At 33.7% G+C, this 19,885-nt stretch overlaps 1 protein-coding gene across 2 annotated transcripts in view; it reads left to right on the forward strand.

Moving 5' to 3' along the window:
• The window catches only part of LOC126774824 (semaphorin-1A), a 360,413-nt gene extending 342,079 nt beyond the window's left edge, over positions 1-18,334 (forward strand). The window contains exons 5-18 of one of the 2 annotated variants that reach the window (XM_050496449.1): positions 810-1,005; positions 6,914-7,018; positions 8,337-8,425; positions 8,789-8,930; positions 9,193-9,395; positions 11,486-11,631; positions 11,710-11,792; positions 12,140-12,368; positions 12,602-12,750; positions 12,836-12,964; positions 13,185-13,395; positions 13,654-13,861; positions 14,710-14,854; positions 15,594-18,334. In XM_050496449.1, the coding sequence (XP_050352406.1) occupies positions 810-1,005; positions 6,914-7,018; positions 8,337-8,425; positions 8,789-8,930; positions 9,193-9,395; positions 11,486-11,631; positions 11,710-11,792; positions 12,140-12,368; positions 12,602-12,750; positions 12,836-12,964; positions 13,185-13,395; positions 13,654-13,861; positions 14,710-14,781 (1,962 nt within the window). In that variant the 3' untranslated portion in view covers positions 14,782-14,854; positions 15,594-18,334. The remainder of the gene's footprint in view (positions 1-809; positions 1,006-6,913; positions 7,019-8,336; positions 8,426-8,788; positions 8,931-9,192; positions 9,396-11,485; positions 11,632-11,709; positions 11,793-12,139; positions 12,369-12,601; positions 12,751-12,835; positions 12,965-13,184; positions 13,396-13,653; positions 13,862-14,709; positions 14,855-15,593) is intronic. The other variant, XM_050496450.1, reaches the window with a different exon arrangement.
• The last annotated feature ends 1,551 nt before the right edge of the window (positions 18,335-19,885 follow it).

Here is a 19,885-nt window from a genome sequence, read left to right on the forward strand (position 1 = left end):
CTCGATCAAATGTTCTCGATTATTTACAGTGCCTGTCTGTGAATCCTCATAAAGCGTCAGAAATATTGTCATTGTATTGGGCGAGGATAATATCGTAGAAGACACCATGACTTCTCGTGAAACCAAGCGAAATTGCTAGTGACATGAGCTCTAAGAAAAACAAAACGGTTTTCCTGTTTCGTATGTACCGCTTATATTGTATGGGCTTTTCTGAGGGTTATCTTGTGGGGTATCTGCGTGGAAATAAATTTATATGTTAATGGTATGAAGGTTTTATAAAACGTATTACATTAGGAAGACCTGCCAACTAAATATAATGTTATTATAGCTTCATTATTAAAAATATAAATATCCTTAATATAAAACTGAACGGAAATTAAAAGGAATCTAGCTATTTTATACATTCAACTATTTAAATGTGTGTTTTTTTCTATTCCACGATAAATTTTCTTTTGTAAATACATACTTATATAGATAATTATACCCAGACTCAGGACAAACAGACATGTTCGTGAACATGTCTGTTTGTCCTGAGTGGGACACACAAATGTCTGTCCTGGGTGGGAATCGAAACCCACAACCTTCGGCGTGAAAGGCAAGCATCTACCAACCACGCCAACTGACCCATCATAATTAATTAATTAATTAATTAATTAAAATTATTTCGTTCGTTAAAACGTATTTTAGTAAGAAACACCTGAACGCTCAAACTTTCACATTTGTAAATATTAGCAAAACATGCTACTCACCCTGAACTAGGTTGTACATCATTATTTAAGAATGTCTTTTAAATCGTCATTTTTTCACAGGAGAGCTGTCAGAACTACATTCGCGTGCTCGTATCTCTCGGCACGGGGCGGTTACTGGTCTGCGGTACCAACAGCTTCAGGCCATTCTGCAGAGAGTACAGCGTGCAGAGAGACTCATATCACATGGAAAAAGAGAAATCCGGGCAAGCGGTGTGCCCATACGACCCTGAACACAATTCCACTGCTGTTTATGCCGGTAAGTCTAAATATATATCTTAGTAGATATTTCAAATTAACTGAATTTGGAATGTAAAACGTATCTCAGAAAATGGAAATTATGTGTGAATCTGGAAAAAAAATACTTCTATTTTTCCACGTTTTACTTTTAACGATAATATCTGGATTAAATTGTATAAAAAAGTTATAATCAAGATTAATATAAAAACACACTTCGAAATAAATACACATACTTTAATCAAAAATGTATCCTCAAACTTATCGTAAATATAATTTATTGATATATTTTCCGACTCCGCAGAGTCAATAAATCCTCCCTGGAATAATAAAATATCACAGAAAATTTAAACTTTGCCAATTAATAAATTTAAAATTTATATTAAAAAAAAAGTTATGTAATAAATCAGGCATATTACTCAGTAATGCACGCAGTAATGCGCCGTACCTATTCTCAATACAAAATTATATGTAAATTAATTATTAAAAAAGCGTGGTTTAGTTTTGGATAAATTTAAAAGTGGATAAATTCGTTTATTTTCAATCAAGCTATTTTATTTTATTTTATTAACATACTTATATAATTTATAGAGTTTTTACGTATAATATAATCTTGTTAAATTATGATTCAGAAGCGATTGTATAGCCTACTTGAATAAAATATATTTTTCATAATATCACTTTGAAACATAATTAAATTTTAATTCTTTACTAAAAATATAGAGCTGGATTTATCATCAAAGAATGTCCTCGCAATTAGGCAGTCGGTTGAGGACATGTGACGCGTCACGGGGCACTAAACCCGATTGCGCACGACTAAGCTCTAAATGAATGGCCGAAAAGCAACGGCTCGCACGATTTACGTGGACGCTAAGCGATTCACGGTCACAATTCAATCTTATACCCGCATCGTTCACGATTACTGTTACATTTATCGCTGGACTCTGGATTAACAACTGGAGCTCTGAATATATTTGAAATTTTACAGAAATGAATTCAAATATTAAATGTATAAATAAGCTTTATTTTTCATTCGATAGGTTTTTGTTATTAAACAAAGAAAAGTAAAGTGAGAGTTTGTAAATGTCTCAGTGCTGGGCTATGGCTTTCTTACCTTTTAGGAGAAGCATTGGAGCTTATTCTACCCCGCATGATTTCCTCACGATTTTTTTCTTAACCACCGAGCACGAGAATTTTAATTTGGCTGGGTTTGAATCCGCAAGCATCGATTAAAATACAAGTTTTCTAACCACTGGGCCATCTCGGCTCTAATTAATATATATCACAATTTATACGTAGAAATAGGCGACGGTTAAGTTCTTAGTCATTTCGTCATTTTTAATTCAACGTAGAACTACGTTTCTATAATATTTACTCGTGACATCATAACTCCTGTCCCGTATACTAATTTCAAGCCATATTTTTTATTATATTATTTTTTATTATACTAGCAATGAATTCCTATTATAAATGTATAATATAACATATATACAGAAAAAAGTCGAGATGGCCCAGTGGTAAGAACGCGTGAATCTTAACCGATGAACGTGGGTTCTAACCGGGCAAGCACCTCTGAATTTTCATGTGCTTAATTTCTGTTTATAATTCATCTCGTGCTTTTCGGTGAAGGAAAACATCGTGAGGAAACCTGCATGTGTCTAATTTCATCGAAATTCTGCCACATGTGTATTCCACCAACCCGCATTGGAGCAGCGTGGTAGAATAAGCTCCAAACCTTCTCCCCAAAAAGGGAGAGGAGGCCTTAGCCCAGCAGTGGGACATTGACAGGCTCTTACTTACTTACCTACTTTAAACATATATATTTTAAAAGAAATCAAAAATGGAATTATCTTATTTAAAAAAAAAGAAAACATCTAATTAAAAAACTCCACGACATTGGCCTTTATTAAAAAATATGCATTTTTTTATACCGGCCTCCTGCGACCCTCCTAGATAAATAATCTGGGTACGCCAATGACAATGGGGTCACATATGTGCTGTTACAAAGTCTCATAGTCAGGAAATTAGGGAAAAGAAATCTTTTTTTATATCGAATGAACCCACTTTTACAGTCTGGTGGCGTACAATGGCCACTCATTGTTGCGTTGAAAGGGATCGAGTACGTTTTATAACGTGACAACTATACAAAATGATCTACTGTGGACGTTAGTACGTGTAAGGATAAAACTGAAAATATTTAGCAGAAATGAATGATGAATCTCATTTTTTTATTTATTTACAATAGGTAGGCAGACAATTATAAATAAGGCCGTATGAAGTGACACTAAACGAGACATACACCTACGTGTGACTCGCCTAAAAATTGTCTCACCTTGGCAGATATATCATAAATGTTAATAAGGCTTTTTTGAATTTCAAAAGCACTGCTCACAGATATTTATAAACATAATACATTATCCTAATAAGACATAAATCTGTCTTATAAGGAGAAAACTCATAAAACATAGGGAGACGTGAGAACGTGATACTAGTCTAAACATCCATAAATAAACTCCAGCCGTGACGAAAATCTCCAACGAATCCGGGAATGTTTAGTTAGTGAGATTTTTTTTTTATTCCAAGGAAACCATATGGTTTTCCTTATACCTCAGGCCCTCATTGTGCTCGGAAGTATACAAGTTGGAGATTATCCCAAACAAACAAACATAATTTTCTTACCCACTCACCTTTGCGAACGAAATTCATTTATTATTCGTTTGTTAGGACACGTTAACCTTATATTATTGGTCACAGAAGGTGGAGGTTTAACAGACCGATAAGAATAGCTAACGTTATTCCGAAGATTTAGAGACAAAACAAAGATGTTAATGTTAATATCTAACCTGATAAGACAAAGGAAAACTGACTTTGTTTCTTTTATCTATGTAATATGAAAGGAACAAAACAACAACAAATAAATTCGATTGATTTTGAAATAATCATAAATATAATATAATCATAGCGTAATATCAAAAATACAAAATATACAGATTAAAATATTTTACAAAAAATAATAATAATTAAAATATTATTACGCTTTAATAATAACACATATTTAAGAATGATGATATTATTTTATAACTACTTATATCAATTAAGTAATTTACCACCAATTACCACTATTTTCGCCGAAAAACTGTAAAATATCAGTTGATCGCATTTATATCGATTAAACTTCAGACGACAATAGGAAATATTTTTTTAATGGCAAACTTTATTTGGACAATTCAGCAGAATACACCCTAAAATAAACACTTAATGCAACAACGGTGAACATCATCAATTACCGTCCTTTGTACAATTTTCTTTGCGTTACATTCCCCCTTACAAATTCGGGCTCATTCATCACGCGAATATATACCTAAAAATGACAGAGAAATATAATTATGCAAGTGTATTCATTCCATTATCATTTAAACTTATTCTGAATGTCGTTTTGTTAATGATGAAATTGTGGGAATTCATCATTCAGATTTTAGCCTTTTTTAAGGTATATACATCAGTTTTGTTTTATTAAGCCTATAAGTCAATATTCGATTCGAACGAAGATTATAACATCTGGCAACACTGGGATTTATTATTGTATTGATAATGTATTTTCCTTTACAATTTTAATCTTAAAAATAAAATTGTTGTAATAAAAATTTGACAATATTACAGTAACAGTAACAGCCTGTTAATGTCCCACTGCTGGGCTAAGGCCTCCTCTCCCTTTTGAGGAGAAGGTTTGGAGCTTATTCCACCACGCTGCTCCCATGCGGGTTGGTAGAATACACATGTAACAGAATTTCAATGAAATTAGACACATGCAGGTTTCTTCACGATGTTTTCCTTCATCGTTAAGCACGAGATAAATTAAAAACACAAATTTTAGGCCATCTCGGCTTATTATATATTTGACAATATTATTACTGTAATAAACAACAATTACTATATAACAACAAATATATCGTAATAAAGCTCTAATATATCCGTACAATGCAGTATGCATTACTAAGTAGAAAGTGTAGTATAGGCGTCCATTACCACGGGTAGAGATAGTTATCTCCTATTGATCTGGACCAATTAAGCCATGCGCCCCATGGGACCACTACACTGTTCTAACGTCTGCAGTACAGTACCGCAGTTTTATGGACACACATTTATTCTGAAAGTAAAGGCGTTGAAACTAAAACGTAGCTTATGCAGACGTTTAAAGTTTATTCAGTGACATGGTAATGATGTCTTTTAAAATGGTAATTATTATTCAGGTGTGCAATTTACTTTACAGTTGCGTCAATTCAGCTCCGTTTGCAGGAGAAATATATTTAACTTCGTGTTTCGGTATAAATGCAACGATGTTTTGTAGACTTCTTATTATTCTCAGATATACATTTTAAATTTTCAAATGTAGAACTTTTGTATAAATTCTTTCTATTTACTTTCAAATTATTGAATGGTTTAAATATAAGTCATTGACACCAAATTTTGATTTTAAGTCTTCCTGAAAAATTCTTTTGTAGACCATCTCGTACACTAAGAATATGAGATGACTAAAAATATTCCTATTTCTTTCACTTATATGGGGTTAAAGTTTAAAAAGAATAGCTAGTAAGTAAATGTAGTAAGTTAAAAAAATCACTAAACGTATCTTATTAAGAATAAATAAAGAAGTATATGATAAACATGAAATATAATTTTATAACATGAATTTTGTAATAATAATTAATGGAAAATTAAAACTAATACTAAATTCTGAACGAAACTTATACTGAATTCTCTACCAATTAAGAGAGAATCGTTAATTACTATATATTAGTTGACTATTACTGCAATGGCTTTCTCTTAACGACTGAAGCACTGCAATGCGGTACATTGCAGGGCACAGACCACCACACTATACATATGGCGATGAATTAAATTCGAACGAGCCATTCTGATATTACCCAGAATACGATAGAGTACACTTTTGCATACACTGTTTTGCGTTTTAACTTGAAGCCGACTGTGAAACAAAGGATGGAACGTACGGTTAGTAGGCAATTTCACTGATATTTATGAGTCGTCATGAAATAGCAAATACGATTTGCAGGCTTCCGTTATTTTTTATCGTTGATGATGGAAGCAATATTACACGCATGAAAAATTAGCCTTTATTGTAATAAGCAAAAAGCTTTTATCTCCACTTATTTATTTAAGAGCTCTTTTAAAATATATACAAGTTTATCTGTGACTATATTTAAACAAATAAAATATCTTTTGTAATATCATGTATAACCTCATACCTCACCCAAGAGGTCTCAACTGAATTATTGTAATTATTTTTTTTACTGAATTATCGAATTAGGTACAGTAAAAGAACTAAAAATCTAGACAATATGAAAACAAACCTATATATATCACACGACACGTACTAGAGTGGAGACCACGCTTATTCAACGTACTGTAGGACGCCCTGTGGCAAGAAGAACCGACGATGTAAAAAAGGTGGCAGGCACGGGATGGATGCGAACTGCCCAAGATTGGGATGGTTGGCGTTCTATAGGGGAGGCTTTAGTCCAGCAATGGACGGCAAAAGGCTGAAAAAATAAAATAAATATATAAATTTATCAAGTCTTGTCTTTCATCAATGAGTTGAAAAAACTTTGTACAATTATTGTTGATGTATTTGTGCGAAGGATTTTAACATAATAAATACCATTAAAGTACAAGATATGACGGAAATAGGTTCAGGTTTTTTTTTAAATAAGAAGCTTGCCTGGCGTTACATATTATAAAATGCACTTAGTATACCATTGTTTGTAACTTTAACGTTGAATATAATTTTTCAAATGGCAGTATTTAATAAATCATATTAATAAATAACAAAAATGAACAAAACTACCGTCCTAATTAATAAATTAATTTTCGAATAACAACAGATAACAAAATAACTTCGCTTATCTTTCCAGATGGAGAACTGTATTCGGGAACAGTGGCAGACTTCAGCGGCATGGAACCTATTATCTACAGAGAGCCGTTACAAACAGAACCGTACGACTCCATGACTTTAAATGGTAAACAATTTACATATCGGAACTCCCGTATACTCTAAAAACTTTTTATATTTCTAACCTAAATTTTTTGTTTGGTTTTACACGATAGCACAAAATTGTATTCCTTTGCTCGTCATTTCTTAATCATTTGACCTACTAATACTATTTTAAAAAATTAAAGCAACTTTAATGTTACCAGATTCTATTTATTAATTTTTGTAAAGTTACAAATTAACTAGTTATGCCTTGACATTTCATACCCGTTACATTTAGTTAATGCCGAGATGGCCTAGTGGTAAGAACGCGTGAATCTTAACCGATGATCGTGGGTTCAAACCCGGGCAAGCACCACTGAATTTTCATGTGCTTAATTTGTGTTTATAATTCATCTCGTGCTTAACGGTGAAGGAAAACATCGCGAGGAAACCTGCATGTGTCTAATTTCATTGAAATTCTGCCACATGTGTATTCTACCAACCCGCATTGGAGCAGCGTGGTGGAATAAGCTCCAAACCTTCTCCTCAAAAGGGAGAGGAGGCCTTAGCCCAGCAGTGGGACATTAACAGGCTGTTACTGTACTGTACTGTACATTTAGTTAAACTATATCATGCCTATTTCTCACATTCACATTCTTCTAATATAGTTTATGCCTACGAGTCTGCTAAAATTGTTTATAGCATTTAATCTTCCTCAATAAACAGATTTTGTGAAATCGTACTAGTAGTTCTTTAAATTAGCACGTCCAAACATACATACTCCTTTAAAATTGAAACATAAATTAGTGTTGTAGATAAATAAACAAATATAAACTTAGAAAACATCCCTTCTACGCTGTTTCGGCGTCAATAATATTTACACATGGTATGGTCCATTGCTCACGAACGTCGCTGTCAAACATACATCCGTCAAATTAATTGAATTTAGAACGCGTTTTGGTGGGAACTCCCGTCAAAGCCATGGCATGATATCCGATGCGACAGACGATAAATCAGATTAGGATTGTATTAAAATTATCGACACCATGTTATGGTATTCATAGGGTCGTGACTGACGTCACACTCTCACTATAGGTATACTCAAAAAAAATATCATAAAAAACAATACAGAACAATTTGAAAAAATACATAAAACAACTAATATTATTATTTTTATCATTATTTATAAAAATAATCTGTTAATTATTGGTTATGTAATTTCAATTACTGATTATATAATGTTACTTTGTAAACAAAGGGCTGAACGCAACCCTGGATTAAGAGGGCTGTAGTTAATCATGTTAGTTTACATAAAGCATTAATATCGAACTGTTTGCGACTAATGCTAATTATTCCGTTCACAGCTCCTGATTTCGTGAATTCATTAGTACATGGAAACTTCGTTTACTTTTTCTTTCGGGAAACTGCAGTCGAATACATCAATTGCGGCAAAGTATGTATTGTACCTATTTACATTTTTATTATAAAATATAATTTGGCGTTTACTTACGCAATACGTTTCTTAATAGAAGCTTTATAATAAAAAAGACTTCTGAATCAACCTCTATTGTTAATGATATTATTAAATCTGGTGTCGAGTATCGACTTTTGTGAAGATAAGAAAGGTACCCAACATTCCCACTTAATCAATAATAATAAAAAGTGTAAGCATTTTCTTACATAATATTGTTTATACATATTTAAAAATGATCAGGTTCTTGAAACTCAATTTGCAAATGTCTTTTAATTTAACAATCTAATTTATATTATATATAAAAAAATATTCGTTAATAAAATCATTTATTAATTTCCACAGTCGGTATTTTCCCGCGTTGCTCGCGTTTGTCGCGACGATCGCGGCGGCCCGCACCGATTCAAGCAACGATGGACATCGTTTCTGAAGTCAAGGCTCAACTGTTCTGTTGCTGGGGATTTCCCTTTCTATTTCAATGAAATCCGTAAGTACAAAAATATAATTGAAATTAATAATTGTTATAGGACAAATTAAAAAAGAACGTAATTTTTCAGCATATATTTCGGACTTAAAAATTCATTCAAAACGATAATACATCCAATTTTTCATTATGAAAAATTATAAACTTTGTATTTTTTATTATAAACATATCATTTTCGAACATTCTGTCTATCACTGCCAAATTATGCTACTACTACTACTAATTATATACGTTCAAGTTTTAAAAAGAGAATCTGTTTTTCTAGAATCAACGACGGAGCTAATTGAAGGCGTCTACGGTGGCTTGAACGCTCAATTAATTTATGGCACATTCACAACTCCCCCTAATAGTATATCGGGGAGCGCAGTTTGCGCGTTCAGCATGCAAGACATCGCTGATACTTTCGAAGGAACTTTTAAGGAGCAAAGTGCGATTAATTCGAACTGGCTGCCAGTCAATAGTGCAAAGGTATTAAAATATTTTATTAACTAGATGTAGATGTATATTATACTACACTGGCCTCCAAAAAAATCGACCCACCTACATTTTTTGTAAAAAAGCTATCGTATGGTTTTAAACTACCACATATTTATATTTTTAAGATTGATAATGAAAAAATGCAATTGTAGGATTGTACAAAAACAGAAATAGTGCGCAAAAAATAGGTTTTTAGGTAAATATGTGACAAAACACGAAAACACAAAATTTTACGCAATTTTATTTTTTTGTGTACAAAACGATTATGCCGTTTGTTTTTAAATTTGGGTGCCTAAATCTTACTTTAATAGGGAGTGTTTCCTCCTCTTGACCTAATCACTGCCTGCATACGCCTATTAAGTGACCTGATTAGCTTTTTAATGTCTTCCTGTGGGGTCCGTTGCCATTCTTCAGTTAGGGCAGCTTACAGTTGATTCAGGGTTTCTGGAATTGGATTTCGTGCTCGAACCGTACGTTTTAGCTGGTCCCAGAGGTGCTCTATCGGGTTTAAGTCCGGACTATTGGCTGGCCACTGCATAACTGGAATTTCGACTTCCCTGAGATAGTCTTTAACAATTCTAGCGACGTAAGGTCGTGCGTTGTCGTGCATAAGTTGGAAATTATCCCCAATATATCCAGCGTAAGGCATCACATGAGGATCCAGAATGTCCGTTATGTAAGTTTCAGCATTAACAGCACGATTACGGAAAAAAACCAGCTCTGTGCGTCCCGTCAAAGAAATACCTCCCCAAAACATTGTAGAGCCTCCACCAAATCGGGCTGTTTCTCGAATGCAACACTGAGAGTAGCGTTCTCCTGGCCTTCGCATGACGTTACGTCGTCCATCAGAGCCTACTAGAGACATTCGGCTTTCATCACTGAACAATACTGTCTCCCATTGGTCCAGTGTCCAATCGACGTGCTGCCTAGCAAATTGTAGTCTTGCTTGTCGATGGGATGCTGTGAGTTTTGGTCCTGTTGCTGGCTTGTGAGGGGTTAAGTTTTGCTCTCGAAGTCTTCTTCTTACAGTATTTTCACTCACAGACACTCCACGACTTTCTCGGAGTCTACCTTGAACGTCAACAGCCGAAAGATGTCGGTTTCTTAAAGACGTCAAACCAATAAAACGGTCATCGGTCGGGTTCGTGACACGCCCCCTGCCAGATCCTGGTCTCCGGCGATACTCCCCAGTCTCCAAGTAGCGTTTGTACTCTTCGCACCGCTGAACGACTTAATTTTAGTGTTCTAGCCATATTTCGCTGACTTAACCCCTCATGAATAAGAGCTACGACTTGAGCAGCTTCTGCTTCAGTAGTATCCATTTTTTATGTTTAAACTTATTAAAATTATTGTTTCAACAAAATTTCATACACTTAATCAATAATAAACATCGAACCGAGATGACTCCGCGTTAAGAACTGGAAATAAACTAACCATGCACTTTGTGCACAAAGTAACGTTTTCTTATCAATACTTTAAAAATATTCCAAATATCCTTAATAACACTTACAACTCCTCCAAATCAATATCAAGTGGGTAATAAAATGTTAAATGTATGTCCCATAAGTAAAACAATCCACCTAGGTCGTCGCATAGTTAAGATAACAACTTTGTAAGTAAAAAAATACGGGTGGGTCGATTTTTTTGGCGGCCAGTGTATATTCTCATATCATAAACTTCCCTTCCTAAAGGGCTTATGAGCCTAGTAGCTACCTCAGGCATGGGCTTAAATCCTGTCGCGGATCAAAATATTGGGTTTTTCCTTCGACAAATATTTAGTTCTCCCGTACCTAAATAAGCGCCTGAACTCTTTCCAGTCGTGTCATATGAGAGTGAGGGAATAGAGTGCAATTATATTTGAGCTTGGCTAGTCTTGAGATGGCCGCCGCAGCCAAAATCGGTCGGGAGAACAACAACATAATCATCATTATAAGCCACATTGCTTTTTATCACAAAATTAACTTTCTTAAATTCCAATTGGAAAAATATCGTTTTAAAGAAAATGTATTGGACAAAAGTTTCTTATTGCTAAGAAATACATAATTATCATAAATACTAAGCGATTATATATTACTTTCCAGGTACCGGAGCCACGACCAGGTACATGTCACAACGATTCAAGACAATTACCCGATCAAACATTAAACTTCATAAAGACTCATGCGTTGATGGACGAATCAGTTCCAGCTTTCTTTGGAGAGCCAATTGTTATAAGAACAAGTTTCCAGTAAGTTTAAACACTTTAACCTACGTTCAAGAAAAGAATATTGTTTATTTTTATATTAATCATTGATAACTTTTTCAGCTATCGCTTTACGCAAATCGCTGTGGATCCTCAAGTGAAAACGCCTGGTGGAAAAGCGTACGACGTTTTATTTATAGGAACTGGTATGTCGTAATTATCATCAACATTATTTTACAGCTGGGCACACTGGTTAGAGCATGTATTTTAACCAAAGATTGCGAGTTCATACTAAGCTAGCACCGCTGAATTTTCACGCACTTAATTGGGTTTATTATTCGCCGTGTGCACGGTGGGTAAGGAAACTTGCATGTGTCATATATAAATTTGCCACATGAATCTCTAAATCTTTTTCTTAAAAAAAGAGTAAGCGTTGGCCCAACAGTGGGACACTTACAGATAATGTTAATATTATTCGATAAAAAAGAATGTATGTGAAAATAACTCAACCTAAAAAAATATACTTCAATACAGCTAATGATTTTTCTTACAGATAATGGCAAAATCATCAAAGCAATAAATGCTGTATCATACGATTCGAATAAGCGTGCTGTACCGGTAGTCATTGAAGAGTTACAAGCATTCGCTGCTGGTTCTCCTGTTAGGGCACTGAGAGTAGCCAGGGCTGGTCGTGATGCTGCAAGACTCATCGCTGTATCAGATAGAGAAGTGCTTAGCCTGAGACTACATCGGTGTTCCAGTGACAAGATAAGCTCTTGCTCGTAAGTTATAAAATACATAATAAAATTATACAATTTAATTAATTGATGTAAACTATTGACAATGCGAAGATTTAAGGATCTGTTTTTAAGTTTTTAATATCTCTTAGTATATTTTATTTCCAAAATTATTCAAATTTACAAGTATATTGAATTGTTTAACATCCGTTCCTCTCCAAATCAGAAACATTACTAGACTTCCATCTACATTTAACAATAATTTGTCTATCAAACAGGGAATGCGTTGCGCTTCAAGACCCGTACTGTGCGTGGGACAAGCAGGCGGGCAGATGTCGTGCGTACTCTCACGGAGTCAGTCGCTGGCTGGATGAAAACTCATTCTATCAAAGTGTTAGCACCGGAAGCCATGCTGCATGTCCTCATAGTAAGCTAAGCTTGGTTAAATACAAAATAATAAACGGATATAAACATAAAAACTTTATGCTGACCAATCATAATTTTCTGTTTAGGTAAAGATGCAGGTGCTGTGGGAGGGCTTAGCTCCGGTTTATATGATGATGCAAGAGGTGAGAATAAGGGAGAAGTTATCAACATTGTACAAGATAAAGATGGCAAAGGAAACAACAATAATAACGAAGGTATAATCTAATTTATTTATTTTCTTTCAAAGATCATAAAAATTCAATGTACATTTTATTCTTTTTATATTATAAATATATTTTTTAATTTTATGTATAAAACAATTATTACAGACAATAAGGTAATATCATTGAAATGAATGTTTGCAAATCGATAATTATCAATTTTCTTTATTTCCAAATAAGAATCCTACTACTTCAAATCACGCTTTTTTTACAGGTCCAGAAGTTCTACAAGCAGATCCACCACCTGCCGCCTATTCTGTAGAAACACTAGCGCTAGCAGTCGCAGCGGGAGCGCTTGCTGCGCTAGGCGCTGGTTTTGCTGCCGGCTACATATGTGGCAGACGATGCAAGAAGGACGATGACGATAATATGCCATATCCGGATACGGAGTATGAATATTTTGAGCAGCGGCAGAATATTAACAGGTATAGTTCAAGTAGTCTCTTTTAAGCATCAACCATAGGAGTTATAGTGAGAGTAGTGATTTAATAGTTGAATAAGCTTAAATATTTACTGCAGACACACTTAACCTACGTAAGTTGACTACATAAATTATTATTTTCATGGCACATATAATGTTTATAAACCACTTCTACGAAATACATATAGCACTTGAATATTAATGATATTCTAATTAAAATAGATCGATTCACAATTCTGAAACGTAAATTGATATTTTCCAGAATCCAAGCCGAGCCGAAGCTCCTACAACAGGTGGAGGAGGTGACTTATGCAGAGCCGGTTCTGGCGCCGCAGCCGAAGCCTGCGTCTCCGCGTGCCACGCTCCGCAAGCACCCCCCTTACCACCCCCACCACGAGACCCTCTTCCAGTTCCAGCCCGATGCGTACCGCCGGGACAACTTCGGGACACTCCGCTCCCACCAGGTCAATGTCAGTTGTGCTTTGTTCTTCTTCTTTCTTGAGCACAGGCTCGTTTGAATGATGATAGTGGTTCGGGAGAGTTACTCGCTGGTTTTTAAAGTTGAATCTATATTTTTAAATTTTGTAACCGCTGTCAAATTTTCAGACGCTGGCACCGTTTTATTTTGCTGTTATATTTAATTTACGAGTCGTATATTGATGTTGAAATGCTTTCTATCATCATTTAAATAATATTTCACTAGATTTATCATCTGATTCGTTTTTAATAAGGCACTATTTATTATTTTTTTACAAGTGATTAAGCACATAGCAGGTGTAATTGGTTCTTACTGAATTTAAACATTTAAGTCACTCTTCTATCTTTTCATAACAACACCAAAAGATTATAAAAAATATCTATCGCTTATGATTTAACTATCAATGGCACCATAGAAAAAACTTATATTTAAAATTTGAAATTAGAACAATAACGTCATAAAGAGGTTTGTCTAAGTCAATTGTCATCATAATTATTTTATTTTAAATTCTGCACCTAATAATCATTACTATTAATATTAACACGACAATTTTTGCACCGTTAATCTGATTTGCATCGTGGCTTGCTGTTTTATTATATTTCAATGTCTATTTATCTAACCAAGGTCATTAATCATTCATTACATACCATTAATCATACTAATCATTGCTTGTTTCCATTAAGAAATTACAATGAGTTCAAAATGAAATATTTAACTAATAAAATATGGCATTTACTCATAATAATTTCAAAATATCACTAATGCTTCATTAATTTCATGTTCTCACGCATCCATATTCACTGCGGCATGTCAGTTAACGCAGGAATATTCGGACCGCAGGGCGATGGGTACCGGCGTGGGAACGACAATGGCTTCTCGACCACGCGCTCAGTGAAGAAAGTGTACCTCTGAGAAACAAGTGGGGCGGACGCGCGCGACCAGATGCACCATCATAAGCATAATACGCACCACCACCATACGTTGGGTACGTTCATTTGAAACCTGATATAATATGCTTTAATAGGATTTTGAAGCAGTTTTGTACACTAATGAGAGCTGCCCGGTTAATAATATTGAAGCTCAAGAATCCAGATATTTTTAACAAAACAGAAATTTACAGTTGCGTCAGAAAATATATTGTACAACAATATTATGCATATTCACAATAACATTGGTTATTTCGATACAATCTATAATCATTACATTATAATCATATACATATAAACATAAGAAGTAAATATAAGCTTATAACATATATGGCTTTATTTTTTTATAAACTTTATAGCGCGTTAGTTAAACAATACTCGTCTTTTTCTTTTGAATGTCAAATCGATCATGACCAAAACGAAATCGCTATTATTTAACAGCCGCTTAGCAACGTTTATAAGTAAAACCGCAAATTCGCAACTGTACTAAGTAAATAAAATCGAATATATTCGAGCCTATTGACTTGATTTTGATAAAGGAAGAATACTTTTAAATGTTTAACTTGATGTTTGTTATTTTTTTTTTTTTATTAAGATTTAGTGTGATTTAAAAGTAAGGTATTTTCTCAGATAGATTTAGTCTTTTATTAACTAACTGATGCTTCGGGCAAAAGGAGACCCTTCCTATCTATCTTTAGTTCTAGAATCGACGGTCGATCGACGGCATAGCGGTGTTTAGACGCACCTACTTAGTTTCCCTTTTACACTACACACTACAGTAAACCATACCGATTGCAGTGTCGCAGCGTAGCAGCGGGTCAGGCTCAGGGTCTGCGAGCGGGTCGTCATCGTCGCCTTCACCGCCCTCGTCCTCGCCGTCACCGTCGGCCGAGCGCCCGCCCACGCCCCCGCCGCCCGCGCCGCAGCCCTGCGCCTACATCTACCGCAACTAGCGCGCCCGCCCCGCCCCCTCCGATACTCCCCCCGCGGCAATTCACCGCCCGAACGGACCTCCACCGCGTTCCGTCGTCGACTCGAGCGCCTTTTCCGCTCGATTTGCCGCGAACGTGCGTAACGAACTTTTGAAAATCAAAAGACATTCCAGAATGGTGCGTGATCGTTATTCGAACTGTAATAAATGGATCACATTGTTATTGTACCGATTGATAGTGATTAGTATAGCCGGACGAGCTAACGGCTCTCGCAGCGATACGTGAATATTCAATTTCGAAAACTTTGACCTATCGACCGTCCGTAAGCGAAGTAGTTGAAGTGAATTAAAAATTGAATGTTCAACGAGGTCATCGGTAAGTTCCGCGTGAACGACGACCCTTGTTTGCGAAGATAATGTTACGGCGCGTCATACAAGTGAGCTGCCTATAAATTAGTAACTTAGAGCCTATTTTACAAATTTTCTAAATTTGAAAGATAGGCAAACAATAATATAGTGTGTTGTTCATGTAATTTGTTACGACTTGAATTGTATACAAAGTCACCGTTTTCGTGACGGTAATCTCTCTTCCATGATAAATATACGTACTCGTCTTCACCCGAAAATAAGGTCGATGGTATAACGAAGAAAATGACTAAAGTGTATTTTTTTTAAAACCACAGAACAATATTAACGATATGTATTATGGAAAATGTAACAAATTTGTAGATTGTTTAGAATATACATAGTTTACTTATATTTTAGGTAAAAATATAAGTTTTGTTGGTACCATGTTGATGACTAGTTAGTGTGGAGTTGTTGGGAACATTGCAAATTTTCTTTTAATATTTACTCAACAAAAGAACGAAGGATTAAAAGAAGAAAGTGCAATGAACTCGCAAATCGCTTTTTACTACTATTAGTAGCACAAGATTAAGGTTAAATTAAGAAATTTCTAAAACAGAACATCGTGTGTAAGTCGAAAACATCGGGCGGGAACAGTACATAAAACTTACCTATATAATAGTCCCAGTAGTCAGATTTAATTCCTCTTAAGCTGCTACGTAATAAAACTCCTAATAAGAATGTTTTACATTCCTCAACTCTCAATAAAAAAGTTAAAATATAACACATTAACCGCACAATAATTGATGTTTTCGACTTATATTGAAAAGAAAACCGTTTGCGTTTTATAGTAAGTAAACGAAAAAGAATAAAAGATATGATATAAATTATATTTACCATGTATAAATAATATGTAAATTCTGATATTCATTCATTGATTAAAAAGTGCTTCTTATGGGTGTATCTAGATTATTAGGGGATCGTTTTGATAATTATTCGATAATGTTCTAGAAATAGTGATTATGTATACATAGATACTAGAGCGTAAGCGCACTGCGGTGCAATATTGCCAATTTAGAGTGTTGGTATACGCCATTTGTAAAGATGCTGTGATCAAACGATCATTATGTACATAATTAAAATGTTAAAGCTAAGAGCACACAGCTGTTCATTAAAATGTCGTAAGATAAATAGCTGTGTACGCTTAACAAAGTCTTCTTTAAAATAACCGTTGATTCTAAATTTAAAAAATTCCATACACGTGGGCCAAACTTTAAAAAACTCTGTTCTGAAACGTTCCTGATGCTATTTTATGAACACAAAAGCTTTGAACCTAGCTAGCGAGTTGTTTTAAAAACGGAATGTTTATAATCATTTTCGCTAATTGTTGACAATTGAATGTGTGTAAAGAAAATGTCAATTCTATTTGTAATGATCTAGTGCCTAAGTGTGTGTGGCAAGATTGTAATTTGTACGCTGTATCGTGGACACTATTTGTTTAGTTTCACGGGAAAGTATTAGCGCGATTAAATGATTAATAATTCTATCAAAATAATTAAGACTGCACTGCAAAACAAATTTTATCTCCAATATGTGTAAAAACACACTATGCAATAGAATAATAATCATAATATACCTTTATTGTACCAATAAAATATACTCGTATAATATATTATTGTGCTAGTACTTGCTCGTGTTACTATCCGTGTAAATGCTACACTGCTAAGATTTTTCTTTTGGTTTGATGTTATGATGAAAAACTAGAGTAGCGATAACAATAGCTGAGGATAAATAAAGAACCGCATAAGTATGTTAACTTTTTATATATTATAATTCTTAAAAAGGCATTCTAAATATTGCCTTGATGAAAACAATACTCACATTATTTCACACGAATATACCAAAGATGCCATGACTTTTAATATAAATAAGTATATTATTTATTTATAGAATTAATCAATTAAACTTATTATTAGTAAAATGTAATTGTTATTTTTAATTGTAAACGTAACTGCCAATTTTCTTATATATTTTGATAATGATAACGCACATAATTGTTTCTAATAATTATATTAAATCATTTGATAATTAGACGCTTTATATTCGACAAGAATTATTCGGGCGAATATATTTTTGAACTTTTAGAACGGTAACTAAAAAAAAATTCTTTTAAAATGTCAAATTCTATTTGAAATGGTTCATTTGAAAACACTTCTCAGAATCATAAAATTAACAATATAAATATAAAAAAATTAAAATGTTGAATTAAATGATAATACAAATATCTTTTTTCTATTCAATTAAAATACAATTAATATTTTTTTTATTTTAAATAAATTCGGTGTTTTAAAACCAACACACCGTTTAAAATTGTCTCCGTATTGTCAAAAAATGTTGCCATTTTAAAAGTTTAAAATATATGTATAAAAATGCAGACATACGTAAGAGGCTAGTTGTAAAATGTAAATAGCGGTTTCTGTAATGTAATTTATACTTTTTGTCGAGTACATAGATTAAGTTAGTTTTAAGCGCGAAGAAATTTTTCAAGGCGGATTGTTAACAATTGTTTTGTAATAATTAAAAAAAAAAGTAATATTAACGAAATGTACAATAACCATTTCTACATTTAAAATTACTGAACCACCTTTTATACTCGTAAAAGTTACATGCCTAGAAAGTCTCGTATTAAGCGTAAATATTATTAATTATTTATGAAATATTGAGAATTATATTAGAACGTATTAACGTACATACGTAGTTTATATAGACCGCTTAATTTTGTTTTGAGACTTGGAGCCTTAGTGTTAGAAATTGAAGACTTTATGATAATGATAAATATCTGTTATGACAGATTTATTCGATTTAATGAAGATCCGATACTTTAATGAAAGTATAATATTAAGTACTAGCAAGTTTGCATCACGTTGTCTCAAACTAACCATCACATAGGTTAACTATAGCATGTATATATGACAATTGAAATTTGTTTATAGGAGTAGCTGCGCCTGTTAGTTAGGGTGGAGCGATAATAATCACTACTTTTAGAGCTCTAAAAAATAATATCAACTAACAAACAACTCTTGGCACATAACAGTATAACAATGTTTTTTTTTTAAATAAGTGCAATGTGGTTTGTGCAATGAATACCTGCAGATATTAATGCAATTACAATACTGAAACAATGATTAAAACATAATTATACGGACGCTATGGTGCTGCCACACTACAGTTAAACAATATTTTAAAACATTATTAGATTTAAGGACGAGTCGTTACATTTAATTGAATTTTAATGAAAACCGCCATTTAAACCAAGTGATAATCAGAAACCGCTGTCTGATTGCGTTAGCTAAATTTTACAGAGCCATAACCTTAAAACTTGTATGTATTAAGGTAATTAAAAAATTGTGTATACTTATTTTCATTGATTCACATAGACGCATTTTAAATGTAAAATCGGATTTTTATTTCTTAATATAAATAATGATATCTATATTTAAGCATACTGATTAAAATGGCGGTAGATAGCAGTTAACCGTTGTATCTCTATAAAGACGTTACGTTCAAATTTAGTTTAAAATTTAAATTTTAGAATACAAATACATAAATATTAAAGATGACCTAATGTATTCCAAAAAAAAATGAAATAAAACAAAAACATTATTTATCCGCTTATTATTTATCTAGAATCAGTGACGATTATCGCGATCACTCTCGAAGAAAGTCTGTTAAACGCGCGTGCAATATTTTTCTACTTCTTACTCTTTCGGATCGTTAGTATATCAGCGTACACGACAAATAGAAGGTTCGGTAA

Source organism: Nymphalis io, chromosome 17, assembly GCF_905147045.1.
Source record: "Nymphalis io chromosome 17, ilAglIoxx1.1, whole genome shotgun sequence".
Classification (NCBI taxonomy): Eukaryota; Metazoa; Arthropoda; class Insecta; order Lepidoptera; family Nymphalidae; genus Nymphalis; species Nymphalis io.